The 21,453-nt window shown below is 40.1% G+C and overlaps 2 protein-coding genes and 1 pseudogene across 4 annotated transcripts; 2 read left to right on the forward strand and 1 right to left on the reverse strand.

The window, feature by feature from the left end:
• Positions 1-5,309: 5,309 nt before the first annotated feature.
• LOC125209556 (G-type lectin S-receptor-like serine/threonine-protein kinase At4g27290) lies at positions 5,310-8,310 on the forward strand (annotated as a pseudogene). Its single transcript, XR_016136888.1, has 6 exons — positions 5,310-6,585; positions 6,656-6,796; positions 6,877-7,001; positions 7,068-7,278; positions 7,355-7,592; positions 7,666-8,310. The product of XR_016136888.1 is annotated as a G-type lectin S-receptor-like serine/threonine-protein kinase At4g27290 (transcript).
• Positions 8,311-9,378: 1,068 nt separating this feature from the next.
• LOC148930398 (G-type lectin S-receptor-like serine/threonine-protein kinase At4g27290) lies at positions 9,379-12,579 on the forward strand. The gene is made up of 7 exons (XM_089066838.1): positions 9,379-10,695; positions 10,765-10,902; positions 10,970-11,091; positions 11,174-11,384; positions 11,498-11,735; positions 11,814-11,964; positions 12,041-12,579. Exons 1-7 carry the CDS (start codon positions 9,402-9,404, stop codon positions 12,344-12,346), a joined length of 2,460 nt encoding a protein of 819 aa, XP_088922964.1. The 5' UTR covers positions 9,379-9,401; the 3' UTR covers positions 12,347-12,579.
• A 938-nt stretch (positions 12,580-13,517) lies between these two features.
• LOC125213522 (cysteine protease ATG4-like) lies at positions 13,518-20,913 on the reverse strand. Of its 2 annotated transcripts, none has more exons than XM_048114112.2 (9): positions 20,741-20,913; positions 19,631-20,232; positions 19,454-19,539; positions 19,316-19,366; positions 18,473-18,849; positions 17,993-18,131; positions 14,155-14,210; positions 13,988-14,058; positions 13,518-13,895 (listed from the first exon to the last, which is right to left on the reverse strand). In XM_048114112.2, the coding sequence occupies exons 2-9, from the start codon at positions 20,154-20,156 to the stop codon at positions 13,696-13,698; spliced, it is 1,506 nt and encodes a 501-aa protein (XP_047970069.1). In that variant the 5' UTR covers positions 20,157-20,232; positions 20,741-20,913; the 3' UTR covers positions 13,518-13,695. The 2 variants fall into 2 exon arrangements, with proteins under 2 accessions (XP_047970069.1, XP_047970068.1); XM_048114111.2 differs by lacking the exon at positions 20,741-20,913 and adding an exon at positions 20,385-20,581.
• Between the last annotated feature and the right edge of the window lie 540 nt (positions 20,914-21,453).

Below are 21,453 nucleotides of genomic sequence, written 5' to 3' on the forward strand. Positions count from 1 at the left end.
TCCTTCGCAATGGTTCTTTCTGCTTCCTTCCGATTGCTCACTCTGGTATCCACGTCATTCTCTTCTACTACCTGCTCCGCGGTCGTCTCCTTCAAGCGAGCCGAGGGTTGACCCGTAACAACTCTCCCCCCCTTGGAAACCTCCTTGTCCTCAAGGAGCAAGTGTGGAAATCTCTGACGGACTACATCCACCGGCTCCCAACTTGGCTAATCACCCCCATCGTCACACCACTCCAGCAACACTTCCTCCACTGGAGCTCCATCACTCTAGACTGTACGACGGTCCACAACGCGACGAGGCCTTACCACGGGTCTGCCACGAACAAATACTGGCAGTAAAACTTCAGCCGGCGACCCTGCGCTTGCGACAAACGGCTTCAACAAGCTCACGTGAAACACATTATGTACGCGACTCCCTTCGGGCAACTTGAGCCTGTACGCCACCTGCCCAATTTTCTCCAACACCTCGAAAGGCCCATAGAAACGCCTAGCAAGCTTAGTTGATAACGGTTTGGCAACCGAGTATTGTCTGTATAACTGCAGTTTTCTCCACGTCCCGACGATGCTTATCAGCCGTCACTTTCATCCGTTGTTGCGCCTTCTCCAGATTCTTCCTAAGCATCACAATCAATTCACCACGCTGTTGGATCATCAATGCTACATCCGGAGGCGTGGCTACCGAAGGTGGAGCAGCAATCAAAGAAGGCGGCTCTCGGCTGTATAGGGCAGTAAAGGGCGATGTCCCGAGGCCCTCGTGATGAAAGCAATTCAATGCCAATTCCGCCCACGGAAGGAAATTAGCCCACTTAGTCGGTCTATCCGCCACAAACGCCCGCAGATACTGTTCTAGACCCCTGTTCCGGACCTCAGTTTGCCCATCGGATTGGGGGTGGTAAGCCGTCGAAAAATGGAGCTTAGTCCCACTGAGGCGCAACATATCCTCCCATACTTCATTCAAAAACACCGGGTCTCTATCCGAAACCAACGTCTTGGGAAAGCCATGATGTTTTACCACAGTATCAATGAAAACTGTCGCCACTTTCAACGCATTGTAGCTCTTAGGCAATGGGGCGAAATGAGCGTATTTGGTCAGACGATCCACCGCCACTAAGATAGATGTGTAGCCCCTAGATTGAGAATGGTCAGTAACAAAATCCATCGAAACATCTTCCCATACCTGTAATGGAATCGGTAACGGCTGTAGCAACCGTGCAGGCTTCTGCGTGGAATACTTGGTTGTTTGGCACTCGTAGCAAGATTCCACGAACAACTTCACATCCTTCCTCATTCCCTTCCAATAGAACACTGCTGCCAACCGCTTGATCGTACGGTCAATCCCCGGGTGACCCGCTAATGGGGCAGTGTGAAACTCGTGCAGCAGCCGCTCTTTCACTGCAGAGTCTTTGCTCACGTAAATACGACGCTTGTAGTTGAGCAGTCCATCCGCCAATGAAAACTCCGGATCCCCTGCCCCAGACTCCACTGTCGAGATCAGTTCTATCAAATCAGCGGCGCTCGTCGCCTCCTACCGCAGTTCGGCCAGCAGCTCCGGCACCGGGAGGGCGACCGTGGTCAAGAGCTGGCCGTCCTGATCTGGATCGCCATTCGCAGTGGGCTCGGCCTAGCTGCACTCCACATCTCTCCACGACAAAGCATCAGCCACCCTGTTGGAAGCGCCCGTCTTGTACTCAATTCTGAATTTATAATCCATCAACTTTCGAGCATAGAATTGCTGATCTGGGGTCTGAATAATCTGCTGCAACAACTCTTTCAAGCTTTTCTGATCACTTCTGATAACGAATTCCCGACCCAGCAAATACTGACGCCACTTTTGCACAACCTCCACAATTGCATATAATTCTTTGTGGTACGTAGATGAAATTCGTCATCTCGGACCGAGCTTCTTGCTAAAGAAAGCCAAAGGATAACCCTCTTGAAGTAACACTGCCCCAATCCCAAAATCTGACGCGTCGGTCTCCAAATAGAAAGTTTTGGTGAAGTCAGGTAGACGGAGGACCGACGCTGACCACATTGCACCCTTCTGCGCTACAAAACTGCTCGCCGCCGCTTCCGACCAAACAAAGGAGTCCTTCAATAATTCAGTCAAGGGACCCGCAATAGACGCATAATGCGCCACAAACCTCCTGTAATATCCCGTCAGACCCAGAAAACCACGGAGTTGTGGCACTGAAGTGGGGGTGGGCCATGATAACATCGCCTCAATTTCGGAAGGGTCAGCCTTAAGTTCCCCGTCCGCAATTAAGTGCCCCAAGTACTCGACGGTTGTGCAGGCAAACGTGCATTTAGAAAGTTTCACATAGAATTGATTCTTCGTTAAAATAGACAGTACCTCATTCAAATGGCGGATGTGAGACGAGTATGTTGGGCTATAAATGAGGATGTCGTCGAAAAACACGATCACAAAATGACGCAGGGGGGGAACAGATCATTCATGGCCGCCTGGAATGTGACAGTGCATTTGTCAGGCCAAAAGGCATGACCAGGAACTCAAAATGCCCGTCGTGTGTTCGAAACGCCGTGTTAAAAACATCCGCTTCACACATCCGGATTTGATGATAACCGGAGTGCAAATCCAGCTTAGTAAAGAACCGAGCCGCGCCCAGCTCGTCGAACAACTCGTTTGTGGTGGGTATCGGAAAATGGTCCGGCACGGTTGCCGCATTCAGAGCGCGGTAATCAATGCAAAAGCGAAACGACCCATCCTTCTTCATGATCAGCAAAACTGGTGAGGAAAACGGGCTTTGACCGGGACGAATTATGCCCGAGTCGAGCATTTCCTTGACCTGTCTTTCGATCTCCGTCTTCTGGAAGTACGGATACCTGTACGGGTGGACATTTACTGGTTTGCAGTCGGGTTGAAGATGAATTTTATGGTCGAACTGGAGCCTCGGGGGCATGCCCGACTGAACCACAAAAGCCTGCACGTGTGAGCACAACACTGCCAATATTTCCTCCGGCAGCTCTGCGGGAAATATCACCTCCGCCGTTGCCACACTGTTCGCCTCTTGCCTCGGCAACTGAACCACCTCAAACACCGCTGCGTCGCTCTGCAGAGATAACAGGGACGTGAACCGACGCAGTGAAACCGCTTGAGGGAGGGGCGGTACCAATTTCAAGCTAATATGGTCGTCGTTGCGTATGAACTCCAGAGTACCCGCCTCAAAGTCATTTGTCACCCGCCGGAGGGACTTCAGCCACACTCTTCCCAGTATCACATCCAGTCCATGCACCGGAAGAATATGCAAGTCCACCAGAAATACATGGTTCTGCACCACAATCCGAGTTTGCTTACTCGCCCACGAACATAGCAACGATTCTCCATTACCCACATAAACTCGAAAAGGGCGAATCTTCTGCAGAGGCAGCGCCAACCGTTCCGCCACCCGCGGATGTAAGAAGTCATGCGAGCTACCTGTGTCCACCAAAATGCGGACCTCCGCCGCCCCGATGGCGCCCACTAACTCAATATCCTCATCCTTCTGACTGCCATCCATGGCAAAAATATGGGACATATCTGAAGTAACCACCTGAGATCCCTGCACATCCTCCTCCTCATCTCTCATCTCTCAGATCATCGTTCGAATCGTCATCCATGCCCATATAAACCAGAAATTTCCCTCGACAGTTGTGACCAGGCACCCACTTTTCCGAGCACCACCAGCACAGCCAAAGGCGAGACCGTTCCGCCTTCTCTGTTGTCAACAAACGGAGCACGGGCAGCTTAGAAAACTATGAGAACTTATGTTGACCTGGGCGTGGAGGCTGTTGAGGGGGAGCCGGCAGCGCCACCTGTTGAGATTGAGCCACCTGCCGCTGCTCATAACGATTCCCGTTCCTGCGCTGAAAGCTACGCGGTGGTGGCGGCCTTTCGCTGTCAAACTCCACTGCTAATGCCATAGCGGCTGCCACCGAAGAAGGATGTTGAAGACGGACCTAGTTTTTAACCGGTTGGGCTATCCCCTCAATCTAAATCGGCAGCAATATATATTCCGGTGCCCCTCGAACCCGATTCAACATCGTCTCAAAAGCTTTGTTATACTCTGTTATCGTGCATGTCTGACACAAATTAGCAATAAGGCCGATGCAATTCTGAAAACATTGTGGGTCAAAACGACGTCGCACGTCGTCTAAGAAATCTGACCAATTCGCTTGCGGGTTGTTCTCCCGATAATTAAAAATCCACTCAGACGCCGGATGTTGACCACATAATGCAATTTGTGATCATCCGGAGTTCCCATATGGTCGAAATAATATTGCACCCTCGAAATCCAGTTTACCGCATCTGACCCGTCGAAGCGAGGCGGCTTCATCTTTTCATAACGCTGCTTCTCTGGACGGAACTGATCATAGCGCGGGGGTTCGTAATATTCAGCGAACTCCTGCCTGTTGCTGCCCGGGGCATCCCAAGCCGTCTGTCTGCTGTTACCATGGCCATCTTGTCTCGCCGCAGGATTATCCCACGCCGTCAATTGTTTACCCCGCGCCATCATACTACTACCGCTGCCGAACTCCCATGGAGACGGCCTCTGCGATGACGGCAGAAAAGGAGCTTATAGATCGCTCGATGCTAAAATAATTCAAATAACATTAATAGTTCTCAAAATACTAAAGTCAAAAATAATAAAATAAACATGATAATTCAAGACTTCGGCTCTTCTTCTCACGGTTTGCCAAAGTCCGCCAAATGCTTCGGCGGATGTCTCTGCCGACGTGCTCTGTCCTTCGCAATGGTTCTTTCTACTTCCTTCCGATTGCTCACTCTGGTATCCACGTCACTCTCTTCTACTACCTGCTCCGCGGTCGTCTCCTTCAAGCGAGCCGAGGGTTGACCCGTAACAGGGCGCCAACCCACTAGCGTAGGCAGTCTGGACACTCTCGTGTCTCCTGCATCCGTCAATCTAGCTTCTTCCACATTCTTGACCATAGTGGGAATACGTGAAATATGAAACCACATCTTTTCTTCCAGCAATGATTACATGTTTATTAGTTTCAAAATTAACTTCCTCTGATTATTTATCAGATAATCAGTGTCATTGTCTCGTCCAGTTTAGCGTTGCTCAAACGGTTCCACAACCTCAACCTGGTCAAACAAATTATAAACAGTACATTATTGACAAATAATAGTAATACTATTATTATTCCTCTCATGGAAAAGTTTACAAGTTTCAAACCTACGGAGGCATGAAGGCCTTATCAACGAATTTCTTTAATTTCAAGCCTTCCAATCTTTGAATTTAGCTTCCATTTCACCTATTTTATTCGGTTGTAGTTCTTTAGTTAAGAGATTTGAATATGCTACACTTGTTTTTAACAACGGTGGCATGCTCCTTGCTTCACTCCATCACACATGGAGCAGTTGATGATCACGTACTTTTTTCCAAATCAAAAGCTTGTTGTTGGGCAGACTCTGGTCTCACAAAACCAAGTTTTCGAAATAGGATTTTTCTCGCCGGGAATATCTTCGAATAGATCCTTGGGAATATGGTGCAAGAGCACACCAGATGTAGTAGTCTGGGTTGCAAACAGAAACATTCCAATCACTGCCTCACAAGCACCACCACTTTTCATGATTTCTGGCAATGGAAGTCTTACTATAAAAAGTGGCAAAAGCATTATCTGGTCAGCGACGTCATCAGGGGTGGCCTCAAATCCAGTTTTACAGCTCCTGGAAACTTGGTTCTTTCAGACAACACGGGCACGGGAGAGGGCTACTTATGGCAGAGTTTTGATTATCCAACCGACACCTACTTGCCGGGAATGAAATTCACAGATGATGCAGATTCAGGCGTGGAGAGATATTTGACATCATGGAGGAATGCAGATGACCCTTCTCCTGGAGATTACATATTCAGGATCGAAAACAAGGGCTTGGCCGACGTGGTTGCACTGAGGGGGACGACAAAGAGATACCGAGTGAGGAAGTGGAATGGAGTATATTTTTGCGGTGGTCCAAGATTTTCCAATGCCATTTACCAATCAAAGGCAGCTCCTGGAGAAGAGAGGATTATATCTGCTGAAGAGCCCTACCAAGACCCAATTATCATCCGAGTAAGGCTAGAGATATCTGGTACACTCGCACGTCATACGCTGAATGACAATAAAGACAAGTGGAATCTTGCTTTTACATTTCCTCAAGATTTATGTGATGAGTATGGAATTTGTGGTCCTAATGGTATATGCAGATGTAGGATTCACAACCCGGTTAGATGCCAGTGTTTGAAAGGATTTGCACCTAAGTTCCAAAAGTACTGGGACTTTCAAGATTGGTCCGGTGGATGCACTAGAATTAAACCATTGAACTGCCATGGAGGAGATGGATTTGTAGAGGTTAGAGGGGTTAAGTATCCAGATATGTTGAAATTTTGGTTAAACACAACCATGAGCCTTGGTCAGTGCAAAGCTATGTGCTTTGAAAACTGTAGTTGCAATGCATATGCTAATCCATTCATAACCAATGGAGGCATTGGCTGCTTGATGTGGTTTGGCGATCTCATTGATATCAAAGAGCTTCCTGCAGCAGATAGTAAGCAAAACATATATATCCGCGTACCATTTTCTGACCTAGGTAACTCATTTCTTTCTATCCATACTAAGTTTAGATTAGCATATCCTAAAACTGATGATTTTGTCAGTAGATTTTAGCCCAAGTCCAGAGGAGGACGTCAAGGATAAGAAAAGGCCTTTGAAGTTAATTCTGATTTCAGTTGCATCTGGTGTACTCGTCTCAACTTTTATCAATTGGGGTTTACATTTAAAGGCACAACGAAAGAAGAGAGGTAACAGTTGCTCTCTGGAAAATAATGTTTCCCAACCATAAACTCAAGCTAACAATGAATCATTTACTCTCTCTTTGTAGCATCAAAAACAACAACTGAGAACCTTGAATTACCTTTGATCAAAATGAAAACCGTTGTGCAAGCAACGAATAATTTCTCCACAGAAAACATGATTGGAGTCGGAGGTTTTGGATCTGTTTTTAAGGTAATGTAGTAAGTGAGAGTGCTGAAGTTAAGAAACACAATACTTACTTGCATACTGAATAAGCAGGGGAACATGCCATCGGGAGAAGAAATTGCAGTAAAAAGATTGTCGAGATCTTCACGACAGGGTCATGAAGAGTTCAAAAATAAAGTCACGATGATAGCAAAACTTCAACATAGAAACCTCGTCAAACTTTTGGGATGTTGCATTGAAGAAGAAGAAAGGATGTTAATCTATGAATACCTGCCGAATAGAAGCCTGGATTATTTTGTTTTTGGTAATCCTCTTTTTTTGATCTGCCAAACTTGAAAAAGAGCATCCATTGTTAACATTCGCATGGTCTTTCAATGCAGATCTGAGCCGAAGAACAGTGTTGACATGGCCTAAGCGTTATGACATAATCATGGGAATCGCAAGGGGGCTGTTATATCTCCATCACGATTCCAGATTAAAGATTGTACATAGGGATCTCAAAACGAGCAATATTTTACTAGATGGAAATTTAACTCCCAAAATATCGGATTTCGGCTTAGCAAGAATTTTTGAAGAGGATCAATCTCTTGCTAGAACAAAAAGAGTTGTTGGGACATAGTAAGTTCACTTTATATCATCGAACTAGCTCATTATTTTTTATGGCAACATTAAGATTGATCATTTTTTGCAGTGGATACATGGCTCCCGAATATGCCATTGATGGGAAATTCTCAACGAAATCCGACATCTTTAGTCTTGGAGTGGTGTTTCTAGAGATAATCAGTGGGGAAAAGAACAGAGGATTCACACACTTGGATCATTATCTCAACCTCTTAGGCCATGTATGTAAATAAATGGATGCTATTTCACCATGATAAATGAAAAACTGACAAACTAACCTGGTAGTTATGGTGGCAGGCATGGTTGCTGTGGAAAGAAAACAAGAGTTTGGAGTTGATGGATGGATGTTTGAACAATACATATAGGGAGTATGAAGTGAAGAGATGCATACAAGTGGCGTTATTATGTGTTCAGAAATTTGCAAATGATAGGCCAATTATGTCAACAGTGGTTTCAATGTTAGGATCTGATGATGGAGATTTGCCCGAACCAAAAGAGCCTGGGTTTTTTATGGAAAGAAGTAGCAGCCCTGTGGGAAGCTATACATCACCCAGTTTTAAGTCAGAGAACACAATTACCATTACAGACTTAGAGGCAAGATGAGATGGGTAATATCCATGTAGATTTCTACCTCTCCTTAATTTGGAAAACTCAAACAACATGTTATCCACGCATTGTTTTATTTACAACTTATACCATTACTATTAACAAGTTATACCCTTTCTCTCTCTCTCTTACTTTTTCCCTTATTTATTAAAACTCGTGTCAAATCCATTGTTCATACTCTTTGGGGACGGAAGGAGAAATAATTAGCACTTTTTCTCGCTCTTACTTTACTCTCTCTTACTTAGTTTTCTTTAATTTATTCACTTTCTACTCTATTTTCTTTACTTTTTTAATCTAGCTACATAACAAACTAAACATCGATTTCTTAAACTCCGTGCCGAAAAGTTTCGCCTCAACTATGAGGGAACGGAGGGAGTAATACGTTTTATTATTTCTCAATTAAAATAACTAAGCTGAGACATCTATTTATGGTAGCTCTTAAAATCTTGTGCGCTTTGACTCCTAATACAACTCGGGAAAGAACTGACAAATAAAAGCCGAGAAGAAGTGAAAATAAGACATGATCTAAGACACTAAAGGATGTCTAGTAAATAAAGGCAAGAACATCTTGAAAATTCTATCTCCAAACCTTACATGTTCAGATATTATCCTTTGTAGGCATGTGCTTGGCTCGAGCCACACGCGGTGGAGTCGTGGTCTAGCGGTCTGATGCTATAAAAACTGTAAATATAAGATTTCTCCATTCAAAGATTTATCAGTACACATGAAAAGGGAATATTAAAGCTTTTTTTGCGTTATTCAATTTTGGAAAACATATTAAACTAGTTTTCCAATGTTTTTACCCATAATCTCAAGTCTCAACTCTCCACATCTTAAATAAATATAGGAAAATATTTTCTGGAGCAGATCAATCGGAATATATATTGGCTTGTTAGAAAATAGAGATAATCCACTTCGACAAAAAAAATTAAAGTACAGAGACTTAAAGATTCATCAAGAAAATAGATTCATTTCATCTTCTAGAATTTGACTGATTGAACAATTTATTGCTGATCAACAGAGGTCATTTACCGTCGTTGAAAAGGCCAAGTCGCTATCAACAGTGGAATCAAAGAAAACAAACATGAAAAGTAAGAAATGGGAAAAGGAAAACGCTAACTAATAGGACTTTTTAATTTATTTTTCCATAATTTATGTATAATCATCCGTGGCCAGTTGCACAAGTAATCCGATTCTAAGATGGCTATCTGTTTTTTCACTACAATCATCGGCTACCTGCTTCACTCTGTAATCAGTTTAACAGTTGGGGCAGCAGCAGTTGATGATCACATACTTTTTCCAAATCAAACACTTGTTATTGGCCACACTCTTGTTTCTCAAAACCAAGTTTTTGAAATGGGTTTCTTCTCACCTGGTAAATCTTCAAATAGATTCTTGGGAATATGGTACAAGAGCACACCAGATGTTGTAGCCTGGGTTGCAAACAGAAACCATCCTATGCCTGCCCACCAAACACCATTTTTTATGATATCTAGAAATGGAAGTCTTGTTATAAGCAGTGGCAGAAGCATTATCTGGTCAGTGCATTCATCAGGAATACCAACAAGTATTAATCCAGTTTTACAGCTGCTGGATTCTGGAAACTTGGTTCTTGTAGCCAACATGGTGGAAGGCGGGTACCTATGGCAGAGTTTTGATCATCCAACTGATACCTGCTTGCAGGGGATGCAATTTACTGATGATGCAGATCCGGGTGTGGAGAAATATTTGAGATCGTGGAGGAATGCCGATGACCCTTCTCCTGGAGATTACATATTAAGGATCGAAAACAAGGGCTTGCCTGACTTTGTAATACTGAGAGGGGCAACTAAGAGATACCGGCTGGGCAAATGGAATGGTTTATTTTTTGGCGGTGGTCCACGCTTTCCAAATGCCATGTACAATGTTCTTGTAGTTTTCAGACAAGAGAGGATGGTATCTGCCAAAGAGCTCTACGACAGTACAGTTGTCGTAAGAGTAACACTAGATCCATCTGGTACAATGACACGCCATACACTCAATGCCCAAAGAAACAAATGGAATCGTGCTTTCACTTTTCCTCAAGATACATGTGATGAATATGGTATTTGTGGTCCTAATGGAATATGCAAATCTAGGACTGACAGTCCGGTTAGATGTCAGTGTTTCAAGGGATTTGCTCCTAAGTTTCAAAGTTATTGGGACCTTCAGGATTGGTCGGGCGGGTGCACTAGAGTTAAACCGTTGAATTGCCACGGTGGAGACGGATTTCTAAAGGTTGGAGGGGTGAAATATCCTGACATGTTGAGTTTTTGGTTGAACAGAAATATGAGCCTTGGTGAGTGCAAAGCTGAGTGCTTAAATAACTGTAGTTGCAATGCATATGCGAATCCATTCATTACTAATGGAGGAAGTGGATGCTTGATGTGGTTTGGCGAACTCATTGACACAAAGGAACTTTCAGCAGCAGATAGCAAGCAGAACATCTATATCCGCGTGCCAGTTTCTGAACTAGGTATCATCACCATTTCTAACTCTTATTCCTATAGATGGAAATAACATTGACTGGTGAATTTCTCTGTAGATTTGAGCACAAGTTTAGAGGATGAGAAGGAGAATAAAAGGCCTATGAAATTAATACTGATATCAATAGCTTCTGGTGTTCTCATCTCAACCTTTATCAATGGAGGCATACTTTTTGTGGCAAGACTAAAGAGGCAAGGTAACAATTCATAATGCAAACATATATTGGAGTGAAACACATTTATCTTTCCCTTTATTTGTTGCAGTTAAAAGAAAAAGTGAGGACCTAGAATTACCTGTGATCAAAATGGAGACTATTGTGCAAGCAACAAATAATTTCTCCACCGAAAACATGATTGGGATTGGAGGATTTGGTTCTGTTTACAAGGTAGAAATTTACTAAGTGAGAGTGTTGAAGTTAAAGAAACACATGAATACTTTATTTGCAAACTAACAACTTGCATAAGCAGGGAAACATGCCTTCCGGAGAAGAAATTGCAGTCAAAAGATTGTCGAGATCCTCACACCAAGGTCTTGAAGAGTTCAGAAATGAAGTTATGGTGATTGCAAAACTCCAACACAAAAACCTCGTCAAACTTTTAGGATGTTGCATTGAAGAAGACGAAAGGATGCTAATATATGAATACCTAGAGAATAAAAGCCTTGATCTACTTGTTTTTGGTACTCAGACTTATCCTTTACCTTCTTTTTACCAAAATCTCAGAGTTTCATCCTACATTATGACAAAGAGATTAAGACATCCACTGTGGACATTGTTGTTCAATCATTCGCAGATCATAGTCGGAGCACACTTTTGACCTGGCCTATGCGTTGTGACATTATTATGGGGATTGCAAGGGGACTGCTATATCTCCATCATGATTCCAGATTAAAGATTATTCACAGGGATCTGAAAACGAGTAATATTTTACTAGACAGACATTTAACTCCGAAAATATCAGATTTTGGGTTAGCCAGAATTTTCGAAGAGGATCAAGCTCTTGCCAGAACAAAAAGAGTTATAGGGACATTGTAAGTTTACTTCCTATAACTAAACTTACTCCATTAACTATTTCCTATATTGGCATGTTGATAAATAATTTTATGCAGTGGATACATGGCTCCTGAGTATGCAATTGATGGGAAATACTCAGTGAAATCTGACATCTTTGGTCTTGGAGTGGTTTTGCTGGAGATAATTAGTGGAAAAAAGAACAGAGGATATGAAGACAGCAATCACAATCTTAACCTCTTGGGCCATGTATGCAAATACTTTGATTCCATTTTTGTTTATATGGACAAATGTCAAAAAACTTAGCTTGTTATTAATGTGGTAGGCATGGTTGCTTTGGAAAGACAACAAGAGTTTGGAATTGATGGATGGATGTTTGAAGAATACAGTTAGGGAGTGTGAAGTGAAGAGATGCATCCAAGTGGGGTTGTTATGTGTTCAAAAATGTGCAGATGATAGGCCAATCATGTCATCAGTGGTTTCAATGTTAGGATCTAATGGAGCAGTTTTGCCCGAACCAAAAGAGCCTGGATTTTTTATGGGAAGAAGTAGCAGTCATGTGGGAAGTTACACATCCCCAAGTTTGGAGTCAGAGAATACAATCACTATTACAGACTTGGAGGCCAGATGAGTAGACCCCAGTGTGTTCCCTAACTTAGTCATAGTCATCAATTCATGCAGATTAGGACATGTCAAAACCTTCATCAGCATTTTATCACTTGTTAGGTCACAACTGCCTTCTATATAAACCCTACAAACCACTATCTTGTTCCACTTCATAACTGAATTCAAGATAGCTGACAAGCTTTCTTTATCTTGTATTCTTGCTGCAAATTGGCGGAGATTATTCATTCTGTTCGTACATATTTAAATTCATGATATCTACTACTCCCTCGTCCATGAAATATTGTCCAAGTTTGACTTGGCGCGAGTTTTAAGAAATGTGAAGAAATGTGAAGAAAATGGGGCATTTACCAAAAATAGAAAAAAAAAGCAAAGTGGAAACTGGCTAATAAGCAGGCCTAGTTATTGTTTACTTGGTGTTAATAATTATTATTTTCAAAGTGTAACTACTCACCTCTCGAGTTTTTGCAAGAACACAAAAAATCAATCCATTATTGACCAAATACTCTTACACAAAAGTGCAAAGAACTACTCCTTCCCCTAAAAATAAAAATTTTTAAATGACACAGATTTTAAGGTAAAATTAGTAAAATAAGAGAGGGATCAGACAAAAACAAAAAATGAAAGAGTGTATTTTTAGGGGACAGAAAGTATTAAATGGAGTCTAAAAGTTGATTAAATAAATAGAAAAAATATACATAGAGTCAAATCCTTTCAAAACTATAACTTTATGTATCCATGAATAGATAGCTTAAAACAAATACAAACAAGACACATGAACATATAAGACCAAACTAAAGAGATTTCTCGTGTTTGGCTTCCTTAGATACCTAGATCCTTCTAACTTGATTGATCGCAGAGCATTGAGATTAATTATGAATGTGTTTTGTATGTTGTATGATCTTATGGGATGCTTCAACATGCGTCAAAACCGAGCTCTAGGTGTGCTTTTATAGTTGGGAGGAGATTTGGTTTAGAAAAGGCAAGAATTTAGGGCTCAAAGTTATTGAACTATGATATTCATGCAAACTCAAACAGAAGTCCATATTAAAATGTCTGTACTAGATATTATTTGAAGTGCGATTGAATCATTTGTAAAGGTGATGTATACACAAAGGGAAAAGGGTAAGTTGGTTGCTTCTACTTATCTTTGACTGTTGGAAGATCACACAAGCGTATACAACTAACAACCTTTAACAATTTCCTTCATTAAAAATAAATAAATAAACAATTAAATGTCAAACTAAATACACATCTTTTACTCTAAAGCAACAAGAAAGTGGAAGAGCACACAAGTTCGTGGTTTCAAGTAGATACAACGTTGTTGGTTATGGAACTGGACTGAAGCATAGAAAATCAGAGGAGTTCCCAGTCGTCTTCCTGCCCAGAATTCTCCGATTCACCTGTAGGCAGCCCATGACCAAGATCACAATCTTGAACCTCTGTAGTGTTTCCAGGCCTCGGGGTTCTGCGGGTCTCAGCTATGGTAAATAATGGAGCACCTTTTGATTGATCAACAAGGTTTGTTGCACGAACACAAAAATCATCAAAATCACCTGTCCACAAACAAAGGCACATAACAGACTTATTTGAATTTGGTCGATGAAGTTGTGACGAGGATTGTAATATAATATATAAGCTCGCTTACTTTTGTCCCTACAATAAAATCCAAGTGCCAAGGATGAATCAAGAGAATCCAGAGCAATATGTCTCAGCACACTGCAATCAGTAGGAACAAGTTGAAAAACAGATTGCTTGGAAAACAATGTCAACAAGATAGTAAAAGATTAGGAATTAGGATAATGAGTGACTCACTTGCAATGGTAAGATGAAGTATCAGCATCTACATCATCCTTCTTCAGATTGACTACCTACCAATCAAACAGCCAGCAAGATTAGAATTTATATATATGTAACATCTGAGTGCTTTTAATGAAAAACACAAAATCACAATGAACAAAAATATAGTATTAACAAGAACCATGAAAATTTAATGATGAAAACAATGGATGAGGTGTTAATGATTTTTAAATTGAATCAGAATACAATCTAGCTTTCGATGTTCAGACTCTGCCCAACTATGGCTTACATGGTACAGTAATATTCTTTTATTCTGATTTTTAAGATGGGGAATGAGATAAAATGTACATAAAACAGATAGGAGCATAGTGCTGGTGTGACTTGTGAGGTGAGATTGAATAATTTAGGCTTTCTATATCCCAATTAGTACTAGATTCTCCACCTTGGATAACTATTATATAAATCAAGGTCACTTAACATCCATGAAAACTGTTAATAGAGCCAAGAGGAATTAATATATTTTCCTCCCTGCATACCCAAGCTTTCTTTACATGAACAATGCAGTTTCTATAGGACACTGGACGAAAATCTTAGGATGTCAAGTTGCATTTAAAGCAAATAACTTTTTTCAAGGACAAACAACTTTATTAACTTTTTAATCTAGCCTTTTTATAAACCGAAACTTACAAATGTCTAACCGGGTATTTATTTCAAATGTTGACACACAAATACAAAAAAAGATGGAGGAGCTCGAATACAAAAAAGTAAACCAGTAGGTGTTTGTTCATAAGGTTCTCTCATATGCTATATTTTTTATATTGACATTTCCATTTATAGTATAGGTAGAATCACATATGAAGAACTTTTAAACCATTTGGCTTATCTTTAAGATGAAAATGCTCTAGAGGCCAGGGCTAATTTAGGCATTTCCTCTCTCAGCTTTTCTTTCCAATCACATATGAAGTTCTTTAAAACAATTCTGTTGTGGCCTATTTCAAGGATCATTATCTATCAATTAAAACACAAATAATCAAGACCCATTTGTCTATGATTTGCAAACAGATTCTTATAGTCCCCCCCATCTTCTCTTGCTTTTTTTCCTGCAATCGAACCCTCCATTGGCCATTCAATTATCGGGGAACAGCGGCGAAGATGGACTTCTCATTTTCTGAGCTAGTGCATCCGAACATGAAATTTTCGTTTTTCGTCAATTTGAGCGAGGTGAAGGCGATGAACGACGATGATTTGGCAGAAACAAAGATCTTTAAGGTGTTTGCTCAAATGCAGAAAAAAGTTTGGCTGCTTCATTCTTTGGCATTTTCGTTTGATTATAAGTGATGATTTTTCGAGTCGAGAGAGAGGTTTTGGTGGTGGCATTCATTCACAAAAGAAGATAAAAGAGCTGAATTTAGCACACAACCAATTCAAGCATAAGGCAGTAGTGAAATTGTGGTGGTGTTGCACCACAGGAGATTGTATAAAAGTGAGGAAAAATGAATGAAAAAAAGATGAAAAGAAAAGGAGAAGGACGAGAGAGAGGGAGAGAGAGAGAGAGGGAGAGAGAAATGAGCGAGAACAAGATGAAATAGGAGAGAGAGTGTCATCTGTGAAAGTGGAAAGAGACAGAAAAATTCTAAATCAGCCCTAGAGGCATCCAGGGAATTTTCGTCCTAAAAATATATTAAAAAAATTACTGCTTATGTGATTCTCCGTATAGTGTAGGAGCAGTATATGTCAATATTTTCAAAAAAAAGTAATGGCCATATATGTTCTTAAACATATGACGATTTTACGATTTTGGTTCAAAACGTTATATTTTGAATTATTGCATCATGAACAAATGAAAACGGTCTGGATCATGGCTTGGTGAATAATATATTTATTTTTTGATAAATTAAATATTTTAAGAAGTGTTAATTCAGTCAAAAATGTTTAATTGGCGTTGACCGTCAATTTTTACGGCTCCGTCCAAAATGGACTAAAAACGGACCTTTTTCATTTGTTCAGGATGCAATAATTCATAAGATAATATTTGGACCAAAATCGTAAAATCGCTATATGTTTAGGACCACATATGGCCTTTACTCTTTCAAAAAATGTACCAAATCGTGAGAGAACCAATAGAATAAATACTCATTGTCCCACTGTATGTGACACATTTATTTTTTTCACATGTTTTGGGAAAATCATAATGTGGGGAGGAAGTAAAGTATGAGGGAGAATAATGTAGAAGAGAGTTTCATTTGAACTATTCCCTCTCTTACTTTACTTTTTCTCCACTTTAACTATTTATTATGATTTTCCCAAAACATGTGCGAAAAAAAAATGTGTTATATATGATGGGACTGAGGGAGTACCTTTTTGTACTCCCTCCATCCCATTCAAGATGGTCACCTTTCCTTTTTTGTTTGTCCCAATTTTGGAAATAACCCAATCTCTCCTCTCTCCTCATTAAAATATTCAACTACCTTTTTTCTCTTTATTTTATTCCACCAAACAACACTTTCTAAAATCCCGTGCCACTCAAGAATGTGGCCATCTTGAGTGGGACGGAGGGAGTAATTCGCTATATACAAAAAGGTGACAACTGCCAACATAACCATCTTTCCTAAAATAGGTCAATGTTCTTACAATTTCATTTCAAATGAAATTGCAGTTTCTAATTGAAACCCTCATAGACATACTAATCCACGACCTTTTCAAAGTGATCTATCAATTGCTAGTCCAACTTTGTTCCAATTTACAAACTTCATCAGTCTACAGATCTCCATTTTGGAATGCAGTAATATATTTCTAACCAGACATCCAAATAATTAACATGAGGGATATTGAATTTCTGACTAAACTTACTAAATGTCTTCATTATAACCATCACAAAAGATGAGATTAAGCATGAACTCATGAGAGGTTCTTTTCTCCATTACACAGAGTAATAAAATTATCTCCCTTTAGGCTAGCTGCGTATCTTCCTATTCAAAGTTTTGGTGGCCAAAAGAAAACAGTCAAACACAATGTACAATTCTAGCATATGTTCTGAATGCTTTCGCCATTCATTCTTTCAAAAAACTACAGTAGCTTCAATTCCCAGTTTCAATATTTTCTACATGATTGTAAAAATGGTTTCACTATAATTTTAGCAGGCTTATTGCCTTATTTTAATTTACAAATGAACAGAACTATGATGGATAGCTGCTTGGAAAGGGTAAATGAAAAAATAGCCATTGTAACATAAAGGAAACGGATTATGATGTACTCCCTCCGTCCCACCGAAGATAACCCACTTTCCTTATTAGTTTGTCCCCACCCAAGATGACCCATTACTAAGTATAGAACCTCATTTATCTCTACTTTATTCCTTCTCTCTTACTTTATTCTCTTCACCTAACACATAAAATAAAACTACATAAAATCCCGTGCCACCCAAGGAAGGGGTCATCTTCCTTGGGACGGAGGGAGTATATCATACAACTAACAGAAATCCAACATCACATTGAAAGTCACCTGCATATAACACTTCGAATGAAATCACGCTTATAACACCCTAACCCCCATCAATTTAACAAGATCAGACTACTAGTCCTACATTATAATATCCACATAATGCACTAAAGATTTGGTAACGTTGCAAGCTATTGGTAACATATTTGTCACCAATGGCAAGAGGTCATGCCCAGACATGACTATGAATCATAATTTGTTATTTGCTTAAAAGCAATTTAATTTCCTGAAGGGATTATCATAATAATGGAATCGAGTAGAAGAAAAATAATTTCTTTTCCATGAAATATACTTGAACAAACAATTCCATGTAAGAAAACATAGAGAGAATTTGTAAAAGAAAAGTTGCACGAACCTGCTGAACTTCATGCGGGTCCAAATAGAATGCCTTATCATCTTGCACCCCAATTATATATGTTGAGGCACCAGGTCTACCGCCTAGAATACCCAGGCTTTGCGGAAATTGGAATGTAGCACACAGAAGAGGAAGATACCTGTTGGGGGGTAAAAAAGGTACTCATAATTCAGTAAACATTAAGGACCATTCTCCTTGGCTTTTTGACTATAAATGAACAGAAGTATAGAAGGAATAGAGAATGATGTCCATATATTAGAACAACTACTGGGATATTTGCTTAAGCATTCAATTTTGTTAAGGATTATCTAGTCACAATGCTACTGAATCACTGTTCTGTATATTGCCTCAGTCAAAACAGCGAAAGTGCAAGACAGTTAGAATTTTAGATGACTCCAAAGAGTGACATATGAAAAAGACAAAAATAAATTTGGATACATACATAACTTCCAAATCCAGAGCTCTAACTCATAAACATACCTTGGGTTGACTTTTTCCAATCCTAAAACCAATGGAACCATCAATAATATAGGGGCCCAATCAACTTGGGCTTGATGGAACTCAGAACAGTATCTTGATATATCCTCAATGCACAGAACAGGAGCTCCACCTCTTTCCCCATCTTCATCACCAGAAACAACATACAGAGCCATCATTGAGGATAGAACTCCACCATCACTTTCCTTCTTATTCCGCATCAAACTTTCCCAAGTACGACACATGGCATAAGGGCCCACCCATGAGCCAGCAGCAAGGCCGTAAGCACTACCCTCTTGAAGAAGATTGTGTATAGAGAAAGGAGAGTCCTCAGCATCCCCAAATAGATGTAATATCTTCAAGTAACTTTCATCGAGTGGCTAAGATAAAAACAAAAATAAAAACCTACCATGAGAATGTCTTTGTTGCTTTCACACTATGCTTAATGTTTATACAATTATATCAAAGTAAAATGATTCCAATTTACGCAATCATGGATGCAAACATCACTACAAACCAACCTGATTTATTCCAGGAATTTTTTAGAACTAAAGAGATAGACTAAAAGTTCACGCTATGTTGGTTTCATTTTCTCTAAATTGTGTTTTTGTCGAAGTAGAGGATATATTTATCATTTTTGTCAAAGTATATCACTAATCAATCATTAATACGATAAATGACCACAACCGCCAATATTATATGCATGGATACATAGCATCAGTTGCAACATAAGTTTGGCAATACACAATATTAGAAATTTACTCATTTTATTTAGTGCAGTCCCCCAGTTCCATTATGGGGAACAATCTCCGACAGTGGCCAAAAACAAAACCAAACCTATATTACCTTGTCCGGAGATTTCCTCCATGATCTTCCTAACTTATGAACCAAAAATGCCTGCACATTGTATTCGTATATTAGCACACAAGATGTGAAATATTCAGATAAATCAATGAAGATAACAAAAAGAAACACGTGTAATGCCTGGGCAACAAGCATCTGGCTGCTCCGAAGCATGCAGCCCCAATTAACGTCACTGCTATACTTTGAATCCCCAATGGGTAAAAAACCTGCAAGATTAGACAAAGTCATGTTAGCAACATCATCTGCAGTTTCTTACGATTACACATCCAAACAATCAACTTATTCATTGCACAATACCTTTACGGTAGGTGATCAAAATCCGTGATGAGAAATCATCAACAAACGCAGCAAATCCCTCACTCTGAGTAGGATTTGAGGAATCATCACCTTCTTGAGCCACATGATAGCAAACACCCAAAAGCCAGATATCGCTATTGGAATTTGATAAAACCGTCCGACTAAAACCTAATATTCTCCTCATCGATCCACCATTCATCATGACTCTCCTCACCACCGCTCTCCAGCCCTCATAATAGTTCTTCCCACTAGGCAATTTTTTCCTAGGACTACTACTACTACTACTACTACTGTTAGTGCTGCAACTCTTGCACTCACTTCTCTTTGAACTACCACTTGAATGCCCAAATATTGATAAAGCAGGCGGCCAGATCCCAGACAAAATTTGATACTTTCTACAGCCAATACCCGGCTCTGCCTCGCCCGAGACAGAACCCGGAGACTTTGTTGGCGAATTACTGCAACCAGAATTTTTTGTACAGCAATTATCAATAGAATCGGTGTCACTCTCAGGAAACCCCTTCATCAACTAATTAGGAAACACCAAAAGATGGTTCCGCATGAGAACAGCAGCCTCCAAGAATAATTATTAATTCCAATATCTGAGAAAGAGGAACAAAATCACTAACCGTTGAATAAAACCACAACCTTTATATCTCAAATTATAAGCAATTTAACCTATTGACCATCTGATTATGTAAAAACAGAATTGAAGATGGTAAACAAAGATTAAATAGAAGGAAAAGTCAATCACCGGAGATTCCAGCGGAATCCAAACTCGGGCGATGCGAATTGCAGGCAGGGGAGGGGATGGGGTGAGGGTGAAGAGATTGCTATGCGTGTGCAACAATAACAAGGTTGCGTACATTTGAGAATTGACACATCGCCGTGTATTAAATCGTGTACTAATAATACTAAGGGCAATGACGTCCATGTGTTGGCAAATTTCTCAAAAGGGGCCCCAAAACTTATCGTCAAAAAATATAAGGCATTTTTTTGCTGTGAGAAACATAGAATGAACTGGATTTGAATATTTTAGAAAACACATATAATACCTAATCGCAAATGAAATTTAAGCAGAAATCGCAAAATCAAATTGAATAAAAATACCTGTATTAAATCGGAAGCGATGTTAGCAAAATCAGAGATTGAAGACCAATACGTAGTGACAAAGTTTTCGGATCCGTCTTGAGAGATAGGGTTTCGCAATTAAAAATTGAGGGGAAATTCGTTTTGGCGAGGCTGGCCAGAGCCACAAAAGATAATCACGGCAAATTATCACAAACCTGATTAATGGAGACGTCGTGAGTTTATTACATAAGATTTTTAAATAATAAACATAAATATTAAATAATTTAACAGAAATAAAAATTCATATCTTTATGTACACTTTAGAAAATGTACTCCCTCCGTCCCAAGATAAGCGACTTGCTTCTTTTTTGTCCTCGTTTTGGAAAAATGATACTATAAAATAGTTAGAGTGGAGAGAAAAGAGTAAAGTAAGAGAGAATTATATAGAGGAGAGTCTTCTCTACCTAATTCTTACTCTTACTTAACTTTTTCTCCACTTCAACTATTTTATACTTCCTCCGTCCCAGAGAAGTTGGCATACTTTGAAAATGGCACGGGATTTTAGGAGGTTTTGTTTTGTGTGTTAAATGGAGAGAGAAAATATAATTTTTATATTCATGTGAGAGAGAACTTTTTTCAAAAAGGGAAATGTAACATCTTTTGTGGGACAAACTAAAAAGGAAAGTGTGCCAACTTCTCTGGGACGGAGGGAGTATTATTTTTCCAAAACGAGTGCGAAAAAGAAGCGAGTC

Source organism: Salvia hispanica, chromosome 3, assembly GCF_029641045.1.
Source record: "Salvia hispanica isolate PSC_SH4W2 chromosome 3, Shi_PSC_v1, whole genome shotgun sequence".
NCBI classification, from domain to species: Eukaryota; Viridiplantae; Streptophyta; class Magnoliopsida; order Lamiales; family Lamiaceae; genus Salvia; species Salvia hispanica.

Coding starts and splice junctions, on each gene's coding strand:
- LOC148930398 (XM_089066838.1), top strand. CDS start 9,402: ATGGCTATCTGTTTTTTCACTACAATCATCGGCTACCTGCTTCACTCT. Junction 11,385..11,497: donor CCTTGATCTACTTGTTTTTG/GTACTCAGACTT, acceptor AATCATTCGCAG/ATCATAGTCGGAGCACACTT. Junction 11,736..11,813: donor AAAAGAGTTATAGGGACATT/GTAAGTTTACTT, acceptor AATTTTATGCAG/TGGATACATGGCTCCTGAGT.
- LOC125213522 (XM_048114112.2), bottom strand. CDS start 20,156: ATGAAGGGGTTTCCTGAGAGTGACACCGATTCTATTGATAATTGCTGT. Junction 18,132..18,472: donor TTGGAAAAAGTCAACCCAAG/GTATGTTTATGA, acceptor ACCCCCCAACAG/GTATCTTCCTCTTCTGTGTG. Junction 14,059..14,154: donor ACTTCATCTTACCATTGCAA/GTGAGTCACTCA, acceptor TACTGATTGCAG/TGTGCTGAGACATATTGCTC.